This window comes from Macrosteles quadrilineatus, unplaced genomic scaffold, assembly GCF_028750875.1.
Source record: "Macrosteles quadrilineatus isolate MER2022 unplaced genomic scaffold, UCM_ALF_1.0 Scaffold_4__1_contigs__length_99947679, whole genome shotgun sequence".
Lineage (NCBI taxonomy): Eukaryota > Metazoa > Arthropoda > Insecta > Hemiptera > Cicadellidae > Macrosteles > Macrosteles quadrilineatus.
The window spans coordinates 91,258,454-91,278,749 of record NW_026542597.1 but is presented as its reverse complement, the minus strand read 5'-3'; the positions used below and the strand labels follow the sequence as shown (position 1 = coordinate 91,278,749).

Below are 20,296 nucleotides of genomic sequence, written 5' to 3'. Positions count from 1 at the left end.
GGAAACACTATCAAGCCCCGAAATGGGACTTTCGTGACGAGTATTGAACGATACTTTTTATCACGATGAAAAAACTACTTCATCAAAATAAAAAAAATATCTGATATTTTGTAATATAGGCTATTCATTTTTCTAATACAAACAAATGCTATACAATTAATTTTAGTGCAAAATTCAGCTGATTGTAACTTTGTTGATGCCAGGCAAATATTGTTTGAGTAGTGTAAGTAATGTTTATTTCGTGAAAGTAATGTTTATGTCAGGATTAGTCAGCTGATCACCATTTGTTTTTGGTGTATGGAAATTGAAGATTTTTGAAGATCTCAGCTGTATGGAAATGGGCTATTTTCGAATACAGAGTGATGAAAAAGAATTTACAAATAAAAACAGAGATGTGTTCTGTGCAGCCGGTTTATAGATAAATCATATGGTCTTCTAATATTTCTTGAATAACATGAGTTCAGTAATCTTTTCAATTCATTGTCAAATTATTGAACATTCTTTCGTTAAGTAACCAAAACATCTTAAAATACAGATTTAAAAATCGGTTCAATAAAAAAGCCAAACAGCCTTAATCCTTTACTCTCAAGAGAAAAAATAACAGTTTCATATAAATAACAAATATATAAAATAGAATATCAAAACAACAATGAAAATAACATATTCTTTTAAATTTAACAGAAACATTATGCTAGGTCCATATACATTTTTAAAGAGAAAGTTCTGCTCTTAGAAGAAGTATTTTCTACCCTAAATACATAGAAAAAAATACTTCCAATGGGCAACCAACTTAAAACAATGTTAAAACACTTGCGGCACTTTTATTTTTCATTCTATAAATGACACATAAACCACAATCCAACAACTTTTATTTTTAGTTACAACACTTTTTATGTGATTTGTCGTCAGTGTTTCAAAACATATTTATCGTTAGTTGAAACTTCTCAAATACAGAAAATAATGAATAAAAATTCTCATAAATTATGTACCTCAATTATCCAATCCCAACCTTGAGTTTTTATGGTCCAATAACTTTTTATCAAATCCTGCACACTTGCTCGGAAATTAGCTCTTAAAAATATTGCAGAGTTTAGAAAGACAAATGGATGCACCACCTAAAAGTATTCTTCTATATTTGCAGACACGTTATACAATTCTTTAGAAGAAATCACCTTAGACTCAAAATAAATTATAAAATATACATTTTATTTTAATAGAATTCATGAACTATACAATACAAAGACTATATTACAATTCCAAATGTGTATAATATGCAGAATACACTTACACCTGTAGATTTACAATAGACTCATTGATTATAAAACAAAAGTATTTGACAATGGATTAAATTATAACACACCTATGTACAAATTGTAAGTATTATTGGTGAGATAGTAAGCTTATCTGAATGGGAATGAGTCAATTCTGGTACAAGAAATACAAATACAATTACACAATTCATTCACAATAGTTAGCAAGTACTGTAATGATGTTTATATAATGTTTCTTGTGCCAAAATGTCTTTATTCTGACACAACCCTGCCATTCCAACATCAATACTTAAAACCTCGGCTTGTACGCCATACGTTGCATAATTATTAATTAACCTTAAACTATGTACAAACTTGTAGGAACTAACACATTTTCCCGATGGTTTTTAATTTTAGTAAATTTACTAGATTATAAATGACATGTGAGTGTTTGTGAAATCAGTCAATTGATGTACATTTACTTTTTCTTGTAACATTATCAGAGTTTTACTTATTCTTAAAACTCTGTGGGTTTCATACAATTTTAATAACTTGTTTCAACTGGTTATTCACGATAAAATACAAAATAATATTAAAAAGTGATGTGTGTGGAAAAAACAATGTGGACGGTATTCAACATTTGGAATGTGTTGCTAGTGGATAGCATCTTTAGACTTAGGTGCAAGAGGCCATATCCACATATTGGTCAATGCCAAACACTTCACACTAATAAACCAATAAAAATTGTAAGCGTTTGGACTACTTTAATTTTTAAAAGCCACTGGAGTAAAATTAACAACACGATTTGTTTAAACCCCTATATTTGGTAATTTTTGTTCTGTGAAATGAACGTTGTTTTTAAAAAGTGATGTGAATTAGTTAATTTTGAGCTGTATTGTTTTATTGCATGACTGCTGCACATTTTTATCGATTTCATTGAGAATCCCTGACAAAGTTAAACGTAAACTACGTAAAACTTATATTTGTAGCTGGTTTTATTTTTTTGAACACAGCAACACCTGTCTTAAGTTCTCGCTCTTGGAGTGTTATTCAAAAATTGTCCAATCTAAATTAAACATTTTAAAATACAACTAAACCGATCCTGTAGAATGATCCGTTAATAAAATGTCCTAATAAATGCTTTAATCGACAATACTTACATGGTATAGAAAAATTAGATACTGGAGTTTACACTTATATCTTAGCTAACGGATATTTGGTTGTCATTGTCGATGTTGTCCCAAGCATCAAAATCTTCGCCCCAGCCGTCCGCCTCAAGGTCGGTGGAAGGGGCGAACTTATCCGTCACTTTGGCAGCTTCCGTCACATGGACTACTTGAGGTTTAGAGATCACAGGCTCCATGTCACGGAAAATGTCTTCAAATTCGTCCTTAACTTTCGGTTTTATTCTAAGTTCCAAAGAGTCGATTCCGCCTTTTACGTCCTTTTTGTCTTTTGCAGCACTTTGCATTTCTGTGCTTTCACTTTTGCTTTCTTCTTCAGCCATGGTGAGGGTAAAACTTGGTTCTGCTGCAGTGGGGTTGGTCTAAAAATTACATAGATTACAAGGTAAAGTGTGATCAGAAGAGGAAAAAATATGTAACAGTAAACAACACTCTTTGGAAAGATTAAAAAAACAATGAAAATACCTTTGATAATTTTTTTTAGGTTAGAAGCCTATTTTAACCTTACATTTTCCTGTCCTACTAGACTACAGATCTGTGCGTGGAACGTATCCAACAAAGCAAGGAGTGAGCCGTTACAGTACAAGGGCAAACTGTACTGATAAAAAGTAGTGACTAGGATCTGAACCCACGACAACGCTGCCTTGAGCCCGAAGTCCGCGACACTACTGACTGAGCTACCGACAAACCAAAAAGGACTGCTTTGCTTTTCTTAAGAGTAAAGAAAAATTTACACAGTAAGGAAACCATACAAGTATAGCCCTGAGAGTTAGATTAGGAATAATGTAAATTAATTTGATATTAATAAAAAAATGCTTCACACTCAAACATTTAATTTAATTAGTTGATGTTTGGTAGAGTAACCAGTGCTCAATATAATTTAAATATTTACTACATTTTTGGTCTGTAGTTATTACTATTTTACTTGATATTTTGATGACAACCCCATAAAGCTTATGTAGAGTTAATAGCGACCGGCTGTACCCTAGAATAAATTCTGGATCCCACAACAAACATACCTTATAGTCCCAGTCTGGCCAAGTTTCCTCTTCCTCGCTAGGGGAGGGGGTTGGGACGTACTCCCCTCCGTCTGGTGACGGTCTCTCTGGCAGTACTCCCTCAACGGCGCCCTCTTCTGTGAAGAAACAGTACGTTAGACATTAGACATATTAGACTGGCTGGTAGAGCCAGGTTTGAGAACACAATATCTTTGAAGAGTGTGCAGAGTATGTATCATCATGGCAGGAGCCATGAGATCCTGTGCAACTCCAGCCTTAGAGGTAATCTTGGACCTGACACCTTCTATGGTTGGAGGGAAGTGTAGGAGGCTTTACTTAGGATAGAGGAAATAGACATATTATATTCTCTAAAACTGCATTAAAACTCCTTTTAATCAGTCCTTGCGAGACCGGGACCTTGACCGGAACAGTAAGAAGGTATCTGAGGAGCAGTTAAGGATTTTGCCTTGATTCCAGGAAGCGATGATGACATCCCCACGAGTTTAGGATATATGCTCGGTATTTTTCTGCTATCGCAGAAAACATGATTTTTTGATGACTGCAGAGGATAAATTAGTTTTTGCAGTGGTTGCGGGAGATGGTGATGATGTCCACTTAATGGTCATGATATTACTGTAATAACATTGTCACCCCCTGACTGTCGATTGCACAGTTGGATTAAGCGATGAGTCGAACTAGCCAAGGTCGCATTAATGGCACTTGTTATCTTATCAGATAGACAAGCAGCCATAGTTGGGAAAGTTAGTCAAAATTTCTAACTAGTTAGAAGTTAGAAGTTAGTCCCATAAAAAGTAACTGATAGAAGTTACTAGTTAGTTAGTTTAAAAAGTAACTGATAGAAGTTATTAGTTAGTTGAAAAACTAACTGATAGAAAATAAAGTTAGTTTTCAACATTTGTAGAAGATAGCTTTTTGTTGGACAGTTGTTTTAAAGGATTTCATACGTAATGAAATAATGACACATCTTGGTTACTAATTGTGTTATAATTAAATATTAATTAGACATCGTCACATTTACATGACACTTTACACTCATTACTACGACAAAATTTACTTTAAATGCCTATTAAACTTTAAAAGAAGTTATTATTCAAAATTGGTGTCGCCGTTTCCTCGTCTGTTAGTAATGACTAGGCTTGCCGCTCTGAACAGGCGTTCGCAGTGAACAAAGGTGTTTTTTAATTTGTATATTTATATTTATCTTATTATAATGTATTTGTTTCATGACTAGTGAATATTTTGTTAGTAAATTTATGTAAATTTCTAACTAAACAAATAATGATTTACACATTAGTTTGCCGGGCAATGTCAGTGTGGTAGCCAGGTACACGGCAACGTCGCAGATTCGCAAGTGCTACCGCCCGGCTGGGAAATATCGTACAAACACCAGGCGGCCCGCTGCCAGTCACGGGAGAAATTTTTGTCTACAAATATAAATCTGTTTAAAAACCACCTTTGTTCGCATTATAAATCTGTCATATTAATGTTATTTATTGTGTCACGGCAAACATGATGTTAATTTGAACGAAATTTTCAGTGTCTTATTAACAATGTTAGCATACGTTTTAAAAAATAACAGCAGCATAAAAACTATTGTGGATAAAAATTTTTAAATGCATGGAAATGTTAACAATGAACCTACCAATAAGCCATACAAATTTCAGAAAGATTGGCTCAGTGGTTTGTTTACAAATAAATTTTAAACTTCAGTGTTAGTGCAGAGTTTCTTAAAAACCGGTACTTTTTAGTATCTTTCAACTATATAAATTTTTCTGGTAAATGAAAAATTTTTTAATTGACACCACGTAAATTTTATTTAAACCAGCTTATATTTAATTTTTGTTTTAAGAAAATCGGTTTGTTCATCTCAGAGATATTTAGGCTCAAACTTGAGTGCACATTTATTTCCCCGACAAATGTGATATAAAAACTTGTCATCACTCTGTTTTCAATAGTTCAAAAGACAAAAACAAATAGTGATCATCTCACCTTTCCTGACATAAACATTACTTTCGATACACAAACATAATTTACAACTGTTCAACTTAAAAACGAGACCATCATACTTTTTCTCCACTTATTAACATGCGCTCTCAAATTCGAAGCACTTGTGACTGATGCTTTAATTATTTTTGTTTTGGGTAAACACAATAAACATTTTAACGGGATTCCACCCTTTTAATTTTTTTTCAACTTGTTGAAATATGTCACTTAAGTTTGGTCACTTGATATCACACTCGCCCACCATTGCAAACAAATGTTATTAATCTACTGTACCGGTACTTAATTAAAACCGTACACCTTAATAACTTATGTATAAAAAATATTTAACTATCACTAAAATATATATAACAACAATACACCTAAGAAACTAACAAAAAATTAACACCTGTCACGGTCAGATAATGAACATCAACCTGAAGTGAAGACTTTGACACTTGAGATTACAGATCAATCGCCAAACAAACATTCCCCCTTCCCACCCTTCGGTGCTTGGGGTGTTGTTATTGGCTGCCATTGGCTCGCCCACCGAGTCCACTGCATACCAAAGCGACTGGACTTTGACTTTCTCTTTCCCCACCCCCCACGTTGTTTGTCACAAGGGCGCTGACCTCTCACTTACGCACGCAGCCCTCACTGAACACGGCAAATAAATAACCCGTATTGGAAATACTTTCGCCTGACCAAAAAAACTACCGATTTAAAACTAGCGAATATATTATCTATTCGTTGGCTATAAAACTAACTGAGTAGAAGTTATTTCCAGCTCTTTTTAAAAACTAATGAATAAAATAGAAGTTAGCCGAAAAAACTAACTAATAGCGCTATTCGTTAGAATTTCTATTCGTTATTCCCAAGTATGCAAGCAGCCAAGAGCTCTTAGCTCATCACTTCAGATCAACAGATCTTAGATGATATGGAACTGTCGGAAGGGTCTAAATTAACTTGATCAGAGTGGTAGATTTAGCGTCCACTGTGTTCCTGAGACCTAGGCGTGGAGGTTCCGAGTAGGCAGATAAGCTGGCGAGGTAGTGATTGAGCAGCTACTTTTTATACCCGTGACCAGACTAGTTAAATTAAGTTATAAATAGATCCTACTAATATACTAACCAAGGAATTCAGAAGGATCTTCTTTAAAGTCTTTACTCTGCCGGTGCTTTGTTGAGGGTTTTACAGTCTGAAACATCAAAATAAAATTGTAATTCAGCCCATTTTGTTTTGGTATTGTTGTGATATGTTGAGTAGAAAAATAATTATATTTTATGATATGAATTTTTTCAATAGTGTGGATTTCTACAAGCAAGGTGACACTAAAAAGGTTCTTACAGTTGTTTGAGATTTGTAACCTTGAATTGAGACTACTGTGTTTCATTTGTTACCTTTGGCCGGCCATCTGCAAACAGTTTTGCTCGCTTTCCTCCAATCACAACAGCACCTCCCAAGACTGGCACCAGCTCAGCAAGGGCTCGAAGAGTGGAACAGACGACACTGTCGTTGACATCCTTGATGCCTACCAGCAACTAGAAATAGCAAAGAAGTTAGTTACAACACCTTAAACTATGATGTTTGAGATAAACACTTTATTTGGAGTGCTACCCCCTACCCGTACCAGACAATTACACATCTACATCCAACTAGATACCTCTCATAACCATGATGTTCGGCTGGTTTTTAATAATTGTTATCTTATGAAATTTTTCTTGTGAAGGAAGGATGTGTTCAAGAATACCCCGTCACATTACTGTTCACACTTTAACATTTCATATTTTTTAAGGCTAACTAACAAACAGAGATAAGGAAACTTCCCATTAAAGGCTGTATGAATAGAGGAGTAGGTCTCTATCAAAGTGGGAATCACTTACTATATACGATAATGCGGTGCCAACGAAAATGACAAAGTTACAGGCCAGCTACTTGATGTTAAGAAGAACAGAATTTTCAGAGAAGAGAATGGAGCAAAATAGAAGCTGAATAAGATTTTTAAGGTTTATTACAAGAATAAATAGAGGGATAGAGTTAGGAATTGAATATCAGAAACAATTGGAAAACAGCTTAGTAGGGAACGTGGAGAAGGTATGACCAAGACGGTTTGGACTTGTGAGAAGAAGATAGCAAGAGACAATTCCTAGGAAACTGAAAGTGATAAGTAATAGAGGAAGGAAAATGAGAGTAACACCTGTAAGAAGGATAGAAGGGGGAAGATATATGTTTAGTGAGGAAGTGAGGAATAGATAGTAAAATCTAGTTGACATCTACGAATAAACAGAAGAATAAAAAAAAGAACTTACCTCTGGAAGTATTCTAGTCTGCAATTGGACTTGTGAGAAGAGAGCGCAGTAGGATTGGAAGTAAGACAGTAGGATGAGCCTGATCTGGACATCTCGCACACAGAACAGCGGCAGAAGTCGTGGTACCATGTGTGTCTTGAATGTGTTCTCAGTGAACAAACCGTTCTCACTGCTGTCCTCTAGAAGATTCAAATAACCAAAGATATAAAACATTGAAAAAGGATAGTACATAAACTTCTAGCTTCAAGCCTTCAATCTTTCATTTTAATGCAATTTTGACTCTGTTGGTGCAACTAATTAAGGGCAATGGAGGGAGAAAATCAGGAACTAAGAGAACTGTTTGTGGACGCAGATATAGAAGCAGGAAATTCAAAAGACTTTGCTTCTATCACCAGAGGACAAGATCAGAGTTCAGATCCCAAAACGTTGTGTATTGTATTTTACCATTGTGATGGAAAATGTCCGCAGTAAACATTTAAACAAGATTAACTCACCATCACCAACAATGAAATTCAAATCAAGAATTGGCTCCTATGTTATTCCCAACAGAATATATAATTTTTTTTGTATTTTGTTTCTTTTTAAAATATATTTCTACCATAAATAAAAAGCAAACTCCCAGTCCTTGATGGCTGTCTTGACTTGTTATTTAAAAATTACCGAGGTATTGTTGAATTTATACAAGTGACATAAAAATCTTTTATGGAAAGCTTTACTTGTTCCTTCATTCCTCCATGCTCTGAGACTAAAACAGTAGCAGTATCATTACTAATTAAGATGTTTACAAGATATGAATATCCTCACTTTTTGAACTTACTTTTAAATAGTTTTGGAAAGGATATTCCATGAAGTGATTGCAATAGTGGAAATGATTGTGAAGTTTATTTAGGTGCTAAACATGCTTTCTTTGTACAGTTTCTACGTTCAAGTGGAATCTTGCCCAATTCAAAGATGGCGGTGTTTTTGAACCTAACCTACCTCTCCGTGGTACAAACACCTGCGGCAGCAGAAACGTCTGGGCCGTGGAGTCGAGCAGAACCATCCGAGACAACAACAGTGAGCCCAGCTGACTAGCTACGGTCTCCTCCGGGAAACTGTTCAGCTTCTGTGATAGGTTCCTGCAATTACCACCAAAACGTGTCAGAGGCCGTAAAATATGTTTAACTAACAATACCCAACTCTAGACCATTAAATTTGGACCATAGTTTGGTAGTAATTTATTATATTTAGACTAATTAATTAAGTAAAATATCAAACAAAATTCAATGGCAGTAATATTATTTTCATTTCAATTGCCAATTTCTTTAGCTTAAAAATACTAAAAAGTACTTTCAGTGTGATCTTTTTTACATGATTCTTCCAGTCAGAAATCCAACACAATCTCGATACTGCTATGTCTGGCTTCAATAAAAACGTGGTGATGATTAAAAGCAGATAATTGGTAGTGTGACCTTTTAAAAATCATCGATGGATCATGGAGAATACCAAACACAATGTCACACAAACCTGAAGAAGTCCTGTTTCTCTTCTTCTTTCTTGATGGGGAGATCCACCAGGAAGTTATGTATGGAGAGGAACTCGTGAGAAAAGAAGGGGTGGGAGAGGAGGGAAGAGAGAGAGGGACGAACCTCACAGTTTGGACTCTGAAGTTGCTTCTTACATAGCTCCAGGAAGTCTGACATTCCTGGCACCTCATCTACAAATAAACATCTCGTTAGTCATAATAACGTAGCTCTTAAACAGGTGACATTCTCAATCAAAATTGCGCTGTTACAAGAATCAGTACATAGAGGAAACAAAAGTTTTATTAGCCATTACTTGAACTTCAAGGATTGATCACTGATTAAATTATGCCTACTTTTTTCATGTTCTTCCCACATATTATGAGTACAAAAATGAAAAATATATTTTTTCCCAAAACAAGCTTGTGGTAGGTCTAGATACCAACAGTGAGGACGAGTACAAATAATTCGTAGTAAAATGCCTGATTTTTTTGACTGACAAAAAATCTATCTGCAATGTTTAGCCTACAGTTTTTTTCTTCTTTTAGGTGAACCTAAAATCAAACCTACCTGGATTCTTGTTGATCAGCACTTCCGACGCCAGAACTCCGAAGGCGTACGCGTCCACAGCTGACACGGGTTGTGGAAGTGATTCACTCTCATTGGCCGCAACTGCCAGGTCGTAACGGCGAGTTCTTGTCTCTTCTAGATAGCGGCTGCTCATCTCGTTAAATCTGGTAACAGATTTTATTGCTTATAATGATTCTAGGAATGTGTTTGCGAGTAATATCCATAACATCAGAAAACAAAGGAGGTTTTTGTGTATCTGTTTGTGTATAATCTACCAACACATAAAATTTCAGCACAGTCAATTCCCTAGTTTGGTTAATTTTCCAAGATCACTGATCAAAAGCCCAATGGTCTAGGACAACGTGGTCCCTTGAGTTTTAAACCATTACAAAACTCTGGACTTTTCAGGATCGAACCAGCAACCATTCTGCAAGACAAGTGCCATAACCACTCAGCTACACGGCTCATACGTCAGTATAGTCTTAGAGATATTATTCAAAACCATTCAATCCTACGATCTTAAAGTAGATGTAAATTCTTTGTAAAGAAGGTAAACCAGTTCACTAACCTGCAAAGATATTCTAGACCTCCGAGTTTCCATGACCCACCCTGGGTGACATAGACGGACGCACGACAAACGTTATTGTGAGAAGCAGTTCCCTGGAAACCAGCCATGTTACTAGTCGGCAATTGTAAAAAAATAGGTGTGAAAATGCAATCATGCAAAGGGCAATAAGATAAGTTTAATTTTTCATAATTGATAACTAGGACAAACTATACACAGAAACTGGAATATCAGCAGCTTTATTTCTCAAACTTTAATTACTCTACAGGATCTGAAGTGTTCGTGCTTTTAGTCTGTATCAAATTCACATAATTTATTACCATGTTTATTACCATGTTATACCAATTTATAACCATGTTATAAATAACAACAAACGAAACTGGAATGGGACCAACTGGATTGGGTAAAAATATGAGTTTACATTTTATGATTTGATGTATGATATTGTGTTGTTTCATGATATTGTTCGGTTAATACTGTTTTACATCCTATCCATGTTCTATTTTCACTAGGTTTGGATGGGAAAAAGTTGGTTTTAAAATATTGAGTGTGTTTTTAGTCTAGGTCAGTTTCTCAGCCTTCGGTGTGTGAGGGGGATTTGATCTCCCCGGTAGGAATTTACAAACATGTGAGGAGTTTTGTAACACAAATAAAAAGGAACAAAATATTGCATCTAATTAAACTGATTGTGCAGTTAATCATTAGAGAAACCGAACTACTCACAGATTCGTGAAGGAACACCAATGCCTTCAATACACTCTGGAGACCCACGCAGATCTGCAATGAGGTTTGAGACGGAAGAACTTGAGCAAGAGGCTGAACTTGCTCAGTGGCTAGATGGAACTTGGAGCCCTTGCGCCAGTGGGAGACGTACTTCAGAATACAAGGATGTCTGTAGACCATCACATTCTGTTAACAGAATAAAGTGCTCTGAATGAAATAGTTGCAAGAGAACAAAGTGTATGCAATTATAACATTGTATAGCCTACATTATGGTTTCTTAGAAAATACTGAATTGCAGCTAACAATTCAAACAGCTCACGCTGATAAAATTTGAATCCTAGTTCATTGCGACACTAACTAGATACGCCTACTTATCTTTATCAGTGGCCAAAAATATCGGCATCGTGTTTGGATTTTACAGCATACTGTACTTAGTTTCAATTTAAAAACATGTATTTCTAAACTAAAATTAATAATTGGTAAAATTAAGAAGTAGTTTCATTATAACCTAAACTTTACCTTCCCAATCTAAACTAACTACATTCACGAATCCACATAAAACCCCACAAAACAAACCTTGACTAGGCTGTATCATAGGCTGAATAGAACTAGTAAAACTCCAAACAACATGGGGATCAAAATGTTTAAATCTTTTGCCGAAAAAAGTCAAAGAAACAAGTGAAAATAAAACTTTTAAAAAACAATTCAAACAACCTGATTAAACAACCATTAAAAATACCTAACTGAATTGACGAACACAAATATAGCCTAAACAATAAATAGGAAAGCAATGCTCAAGTACACTCTCACACACATACAAATTCACACAAGAAATTGAAGATTCCCCTTTCTATGAGGACGGCATCGATAGTAAATCGTAAATGGAGTTAAGGATTTGAAATAAACCTTTGTGAATTTCTCTAGATGTGAACTCTCTGATGACACAGGGCATGTTGAAACAAATACAGATATTTTGGGAACACTTCCGACTGCATAAGTTGCTCCATGCAAACTCCAGCCATCCGTAACTTCAGTTGGAGTTTCATCTATGGTTAGGCCGGCTGGTTGACTCTTTTCATTGCCCATAGTCAGCTGAAACAAAAATTCCTAAGTAAGATAGGCCTGATTAAGATTTGGAGATTGTACTATAATATAATTGTATATATAGTACCAACAAACAAAAAAATTAGTACCCCACTCGGTACTGGATAACTAATTAATTTAGGATTCCGGGCCAGTGAAACGCTGGCCCAGACATTTTCAAATTTGATCCTAATATGTATACCATCATTTAGTACTTATTTCGTACTATTTTGTACCTCCATTAATATAATTTATACCTCTAAGAAAACTAAGCTTAAACTGTACAGGTCAATGACCCCTCTGCCCGGCCATGTCTCAGTCTGTAGTATGAGGTAAGCCTTTATTTAACACCGGCTATTAAAATATATCAAACTAACAAAAATATTTTAAACTAGACAAACAGAAAAAGTCTAATATTTCAAAATGTTGGCTGCACTTTAGTTTTTGTCCTACACTCATTCGACATGAATACATCGATATGTAGATTATTTGATATATTGATTACTTCATTCGGTTAGGTTAACCTCTCTAACCAAACTTGATAAATCGAGTGAAATAATCGATATATCGATCGATATGTTGATTCCAATGAGTGTAGGACGTAAACTACCTAAGTGTGGCCTTAAAAAAATTAATCTTTCATTTTATGTGTATCCTCAAATTAAAGTTTAACTTTTAATGGAGTTAGTGAATTAGAAATATGAATCATGAAAATAGTGTATTAATAACAATCTTATGTTGTCTATATTTACATTTTGTCCCAAAACAATTAGCCTATAAATGAACTTTCAATATACGGTAAGTCATTTTTAAGTACCAAGTGAAACATTTTATTAAAGTCAAAACGAGTTTTGTAAGGTTAATAACGTACACTTTCATAAGTTTACATATTGATAATATTGCTATAATTAGGCTACATTGTGTTATTGTCAGTATGCATACCGCCTTTCTGTACATTTGACGTCAATCGAATATTATTTATGCACTTGGACTTGGTTAACACCATTAGGCATATTATAATATTTAGGCCATAGCCTAGTAATAAATAAGTGACAAGTCCATGATAGGCCTAGTGATTTTGGATCATGGATGGATATTTGATTTCCTTATATTGTTTTTATACCTGATTCGAGATAGGTTAGGTTATGACAGTTTCATTTTAAAATTGATAGAGTAAAAAATATCGGTTATTTATCGATATTAGCGTAGCTCAGTTAAGAAACTGAACCCCATACCATTAACAAGAAAATGAAAATATGAATAAACAAATACCTACACAGTTATTTAGTAAAGTTTCGCTTGGTTCATAAATATGTCAGGACGGGAAGTTAACCTTTCGGTTTCGTCACCTGCCCAGCAGTCCAGAGCACTCTGCACTCCTCTGAAAATTCACTCAACCTCAGCAATCACTAATTTTTACTAATAACTTAGCATCAGCAGCTAATAAAGTAAAAAGCAATTAATTAGCAAAGTAGTAAGTGAAGGTTTGAAATTAATTGAAAGAAATGTCGTCTGTCACTTTAGGCCTAGTGCCTAGCCTACTGCCTAGTTCTTGTTCTGTTGTCTGTGCTGTCTTGTTTTCATTTAGTTTTTTTTTCGTTTACAACGACCGTCTGGCCGCAGTAATGCATTCTCATTTTAGATGCTAGGAACTAAATAAATGTAACAGTTAACAAGAAGCATTGCTTTTTCTTCAGTCTGCCCTGCCTTTGCCCTTTACTTGTCTTGTTAACTATTTTTTATATAACCTATTATGTTGTCGTTTTTGCCCTGTTGTCATTACTGTTAATAATTATCTCCCTCTTCTTAATTTAATTCATTGTCTCACCAGCAGTTTGAGATAGCCTACGAGATTCAACCCTTAATTTATATGGTTGCCTTTGATTGAATTATTACCTTATTACCAAAGCTGCGTTGTTGACCAGCATAGCTGGATAAACTGCGTCAATTTTTTAATATAAATATTAATTATTTACAACAAATAAAACTTGTACTCTTTCAAGAAAATAAATTTGAAAGATTCAAAAATAAAAATAAGAACTTGGCGGGTGACTACGGAGGTGATTTGTGCACTCTACCATTTGTCATCAAAATACTCTCTCACGGAGTAAGTTTAGTATGCTCCTTGAAGAAGCCCTATCTCGTAGAACCCTGGCAAACTTTTTTTCTGGAAGACTGCTGATCTCTGGGGGGAGCTTGTTGAACAACTTCCAAGAAAAAGCAGGAAAACGGCGCTTGTGTTACTCTGCTAGAGCTTGGTTAAATAACATAGTACCGGGGGGGGGGGGGGCGGGCCAAGCCTTGCTCGGTTGTGGTTAACTGAGTAAAAATAATATCATGATCAGATATAGGCCTATTTGATCATTTACAAAAATATGTTTATTACAAAAGTCCCATCATGGATGTAACTGCCGCCTCTGCATGAGCTACGTTAGATGCGGGAGGAACCACCAGCGTTCCTCGTAAGATGGCGCTTCATTGAATTTTGCCACGTCCAATTTTTTTAAATTCCATCGAACGGGCACTTGACGAAGCGCGGCTACTCGTCTCTGATGACCATCCAGGACATCAAAAATTATGTACTGGTGGTCACTGGCCGTGTAATCCTCCAGGACTCTCCAGGCTTTCATATCCTTGGCAAAAGAGACTCAGATGCAAGGGTAATGTCTGGGATCGTTCCCCGCATCCCAGGGCGCCGGAAAGTTGGCGTGTGTCACTACTGTACAGTTTGTATATCATATCACTGAAGTTGCTTGCACTCGTGGCGTGGGTTGATACATTGGCAACGTTGCAAGTAGTGTTGTAGAGCGCCAGACATCCCATCAGATAAAATAGCAGACAGGTGACAACCAGCTCATTAATTCGCGCATTATTCATTTAAATTTATGAACATAAATGTATTAAAAGATTGAAAATATAACATATAGAATTGGGAATCCACTTTTGTACATTAAAGGTGGAGTCAATATTTTTCATTTTAATAGCCCAGTAACCAAACTTCATATTCTAAAAAAATACATAAATACCATTTACCTGCCTCCAAAACAAAACAGCTGTTACAACCCTACTTTTGAGATGTTGCCACTTCGAAGGCCGCAAACGTGGGAGCTGTGGGAGGCTTACTTCTAGCACATCTTGGACAAATCTACTGACAATGTCAGGGTTGTGGACTGACTGGGGTTTCCCGAAATTGCTGTGTCTGCAACGGTGCATATTCTCTGCGATGTTGCCATATCGGTTAGTTTTTTTTTTTTTAATTTCATCTACAGTTTTAAAGATGATGGAATATTTATAGTCTTTTATAGTACTATTCGTTTGTTTAAAACTGTGAGGGAATTGGGGAATGATTGAGTAGGTGGGGTTTTGTTTGAGGGGTTTTGCTACTGTCAAAGTGGCTGGTGAAGCTAGCTGGTCTAGTGGTTTGAGCGCGGTACTTCGGTCCACGAGATCTCGGTTTCATATCCCGCCAAATCCCAATGGATTTTATATAAGTGATAATGCTGCAACCCCTAGGTCTAGCCTTAAGTAAAGTGAAAAACAATCCCGGACTCGTGCCTAGCGTTTTCGGGGGGGATAAACAGTCGAAGTGAAAATTTTTGCAGGTAGTGTTGTGTTGTGCTCTTTAAAACGCTGGGAAATTGCCTGTTTGTATAGCCAATGTATTGTTTGATATACTAGGAATTGCAGGTTATTTTGTGTACTCCTCTCGTTTTCTATTGGGTGGGCTTCTGTACTTTTTTCTGTTGTATAATGTTATAGTAGTGATTTTTGACTTGGTATGCAGGTGTGTAGCTGGCTTTTTTTCGAAGCGTGAAGCGTTGCCAACTTTTTCTGATATTTTATTTTTGTTTATGATTGGTACGTATTTTGGGTTTGGTTCGGGATTTTGAGTTGTAGTTTGGTTTTGTTTTCTGACAAATATCCGTTGGTTTTTGCCATCATTTTTATTATTATAATTTATTTTTATTATTATTATTATAACTCGTAAATTACTACCATGCTAATACAATCCTAACGTTGTTTGTGTAACCAGTAAAGTAATTAAAAATAGTATAGTTACATGGTAGTTTAACCAAATCAGCTTTTTTAGAGAATGGGGAAAAGAAGGAAGAGAGAGAAAGTAAAAGTTTAAGATAAAGAAAAGAAAGTCCAAGAAGAGTGTTCAAGGAATAGGCACACGGAAGGGACTAAGGCTAAAGGTGTAGTGACGTCATATCTCTAGTGGCTAATGTCTTCTCTTGAGGCGACACGATTACCGTAACGAAACGATGTGATTTCAGCGGCGTTCGTGGCATAATTGATAGAGTTTCGGATTGGTGTTCAGGAGGTCCCGGGTTCGAATCCCGCTAGTAGCACTAACTTTTTGTCAACAAATTTTTCATATCAACAAGTTTGGTTGGTTAGGTTAGGTTATGACAGTTAAACTTTATAATACTAAATTCTAAAATTAATTTTTGGTAAAACTGAACTTATACTACTTATGTTATATTGAACTTTTTCTGCCTTATCTACCTAAATTAGACTATTTTAAGCACTTTTTACCATTGGCACTTTTGGGGGAAACGCCTATTTCACCCTGAAAATCACGTTTGAAAATCAAGAAAAATGCTAGAAATCAATGATTTTTGGGGCTTGATAATTTTCTTTTTAACTTAGGGTGGGTTTTTTTCTATTATTAGTCCATTTTAAACACTTTTTTGGCAAATGCCGTTTTTACCCAGGAAACCAGGTTTGAAAATCGTGAAAAATAGTAAAGTAGGCTAGGTATTAAAAATTAGGGTACCCCATTTTTGGGTAAACCAAAATAAATATATAATAAACTAACTTAACCTAACCTAACCTAACCCAACCCAACCTAACCCATGCTTAGGTGTACAATGTGCCAAAATGACCGATTTTGGGTAGGCTAAACCCTGGTTATGCTAGGTTAGGTTAGTCCTATTAAGTTATTGACACGTAGTAAAAAGAAGTTGGGTCTTGGGTACCTACCTACAGTTTCTTAACTTGGCGATGATAATACCGATTATTAGTAAACCTTCATTCGATGTTTTCACTATCAGCAAGTTTGGTTGGTTAGGTTAGGTTATGATAGTTTAATTTTATAACTTATATATAGCTCGTAAATATATAGATTATTAAACAATATTTTAAATTTGATAGTTTAGTCCAGTTAAGAAATTGTACCCAAAAAGTTTTACATGCGTCTAAAATCATAGATTCCTAGCATTTTTATTGATTTTCAAACACGATTTTCAGGGTGAAATAGACGTTTCCCCCAAAAGTGCCAATGGTAAAAAGTGCTTAAAATAGTCTAATTTAGGTAGATAAGGCAAAAAAAGTTCAATATAACATAAGTAGTATAAGTTCAGTTTTACCTAATTTTTAATTAAAAATTATAAGTAATTATTAATTAGATTTTTATATTATCAGCAAGTCTGGTTGGTTAGGTTATGTTATGACAGTTTAATAAATTAAAAATTTATTTTATAATTTGAAACAATATTTTATAATTAAAAAGTTAATTTTATGACTAAAAATTAAAAAAATAATAATAATTTTAAATTATTTCAACTTAGCAGTTCTAGCGGCGAACGCTGACACTACAAGATATGTTAGCCTTAGTCCCTCCCGTGTGCCCCACCGGAGTGTTCAATGGTTCATTCGTTTCTTCTTATTCTTCGTCTCGTATTGTGTTGTGTTGTGTGTTGTGTTTTGTGTATTCAATTCACTACTATCCAATTCTTTGTAAATTCACTTCACAGTTCACACGTTCACAGGTTCACGTTCACGTTTTGTTTAGTTTCGTCAAGTTTTGCCAAGTCTTGCAGTGTTGCAGTTCGAATCATGAAACAAATTTATAATTTACAGTACTAGCCAAACATTAGGCTATATTTGAATTTTAAGGTTCCTTCAGAACTGTAGCCAATAACTTAAAATTAGGAGGCTTTGTTTTGCTGAGCTGAACTAGGCTAGATAATAGCTTTCGTGATCCTGAAACTAAAACTAGCCTATTAGCCAATTTCCTTCTTTACGTTTTTTAAACGATTTGTCAAATAGCAAACTACGACAAGTGACTCTAGATATTCATTTTATCAATTATCTACGTATTCCCTGATTAACCTAGTTGTTCATTTCAATAACCATGGTGACAGTTCTGTCTTAGCGTGGCCTTCCTTGCTTTCTTAGATGCTGGGTCGGGGTTAATAGACGCCACAGAACTGTTTGACATGAAAAAACGAAGTTTTGGTTAATTTTACACCTCCCTTTTCCAGGTAGGCTTACTTACATTTTCACAAGCTTAAATTTTATGGGTAGGCTAAGTTAAGTTAACCTCAAGCTTATAACTTAGGCCTAAACTTATGATGCAACATTTAAAATTAACTTAGACTAGTCCTAGCCCTACATGTGGGCTAGACCATAAATTAGGCTAGGCCTATGAACATTTTTTAACTATGAACTAGGCTAGGCCTACTCATTGATTTTTTACCGAAACTTAGTTAAAATTAAGTTATTTCTTTTGTCAAGTACAGCCCAGGCTGCACTTTACTTTGGGTCCTAAGGTACACTCATTCGAATGAAAATATCGATCAATATATCTGTGTAGCCTAACGCATATACCTTCTCAACATGGTGGTTCCAGTTCAGTTTGCAATCAACCCAGAATCCTAGCAGTTTGACTAAGTGTTGTCTGCGAGGAGCAGCGTTTGCTTGTTTGGGGATTAGATTCAAAGGCATCAGAGATGTTCTTGAATAGGCAAGGAGTGCAGAGGTTGTGGTTCGTCCAGTTCTTAACCCATGTTGAGAACCATTGAACAAGTTACTTATTGTTCTCGAATAAGACCATCATTTGACAATAACAAAATACAAAGGACAAAACAAGAATAAACATTTCTGAACAAAGTAACAACAATACAAGCTTAAACTATCACAATTTCTCGCTCTAAATATTCCTCCATGCTCTAAGTTATTGTTTTTTCATAACTGCCTCCAAAGCCTTGGAAAAAACAGGAAGAATTGATATCGGCTGAAAATTGGCAAGCTGTGCAGGGTCACCTTTCTTGTAGATAGGAGTTGTTTTGGCTATCTTCAGGTTGTCGGGAAATACACCTTCAGTTAAGCAGCTGTTAGCTAAAAAGCAAGAATGGCAATAATCATTTTAAATACAGATTTGAGAATGTGACCTGAAACTCCATTTACATCTCGACTAAAAGAATCCTTGAATCTTTATACTATTTTGATCAGATCTTTCTCACTCGCCTTTTTCCAATTTTTGAGGGTGTTAGTTGGGGTTAGGTTGGAGAGGTAGTAAACTGCGTTAGGCTCTAACAGAAGTAGGTCGGAAATTATACAAGAGGTAGTCATTAAAGTTGTCAGATGATGGAGATGATGGTACATGAGTGGATGGTCTATGTTGGTTAATGTAGTCCCGAGCGGCTTTGGCTTTACATGAATTAGGAGCGTCCAAGATGGTCTGTTCATTGAAAAGTGTCATAACAAACCTTCTTTGGAACTGTAGGACCTTAAAATTTAGGAAGGACAGAACCTCATCACACGTTACGTCCGGCAAAACTCTTAAAACAAAAAACTGTAGAGGATGATTTTAATTTGTTTTTAAATCTCACTTGAATCGATGTTGTATTTCTACTCGTTGTTAGTTTGACTTGATTGGATGTTACTCTTCTTGGCTGTCGGAGATTTGAACAACAGAGGAATATAGTAGGCCTACTTTGGGTTGCACAATTATCAAGCTGTTCGGAGAATTGTTTGAGCCACCATTAAAGTTAGTTCATGTGAATTTTTACTGTGTTTTTGTGTGTTCGGATTTCTTACATAAATAGCATCAAATATTATATTGGTTGTAAAGTCATGATGCCTAATTTGGAAAAATATGATTTTGTGGATTGTCTATTTTTTTATAATTCACTATAATCTATAATTCACTATAATCTATAATTCGCTATCTATATATATAATACGCTAAGCCGATTTTTGTAAACAGAACTCCTCCCTCATTTTTGTACTGATTTTGATGATTAAAGTGTCAAACAAATGGCCCTGATCTGTAGTTTTGCAAAGTGGTTTTAGATCTTTGATATCGTTATTAGTTTGGG

At 35.3% G+C, this 20,296-nt stretch overlaps 2 protein-coding genes across 4 annotated transcripts in view; one reads left to right on the top strand and one right to left on the bottom strand.

The window, feature by feature from the left end:
* Positions 1–566: 566 nt before the first annotated feature.
* On the bottom strand, positions 567–18,920 carry LOC128993140 (protein-associating with the carboxyl-terminal domain of ezrin-like). The gene is made up of 12 exons (XM_054416898.1): positions 18,804–18,920; positions 12,009–12,194; positions 11,103–11,288; positions 10,383–10,474; positions 9,815–9,978; positions 9,249–9,438; positions 8,721–8,860; positions 7,743–7,921; positions 6,834–6,974; positions 6,565–6,631; positions 3,454–3,569; positions 567–2,796 (listed from the first exon to the last, which is right to left on the bottom strand). The coding sequence occupies exons 1-12, from the start codon at positions 18,918–18,920 to the stop codon at positions 2,452–2,454; spliced, it is 1,923 nt and encodes a 640-aa protein (XP_054272873.1). The 3' UTR covers positions 567–2,451.
* LOC128991818 (uncharacterized) overlaps positions 17,972–20,296 on the top strand; it is a 39,535-nt gene continuing 37,210 nt past the window's right edge. For all 3 annotated transcript variants that reach the window (XM_054415019.1, XM_054415018.1, XM_054415017.1), the window contains exon 1: positions 17,972–18,457. The gene's annotated coding sequence lies outside the window, so the exon portion shown is untranslated. The remainder of the gene's footprint in view (positions 18,458–20,296) is intronic.

What these genes read in the sequence shown, in the direction of transcription:
- LOC128993140 (XM_054416898.1), bottom strand. Translation starts at nt 18,920, where the DNA reads ATGCCTTTGAATCTAATCCCCAAACAAGCAAACGCTGCTCCTCGCAGA. An exon ending in AGACTAGAATACTTCCAGAG is followed by an intron (nt 6,975 to 7,742) that starts GTAAGTTCTTTT and finishes TGCTATTTCTAG; the next exon opens with TTGCTGGTAGGCATCAAGGA. An exon ending in AGATCCTTCTGAATTCCTTG is followed by an intron (nt 3,570 to 6,564) that starts GTTAGTATATTA and finishes GTTTCTTCACAG; the next exon opens with AAGAGGGCGCCGTTGAGGGA.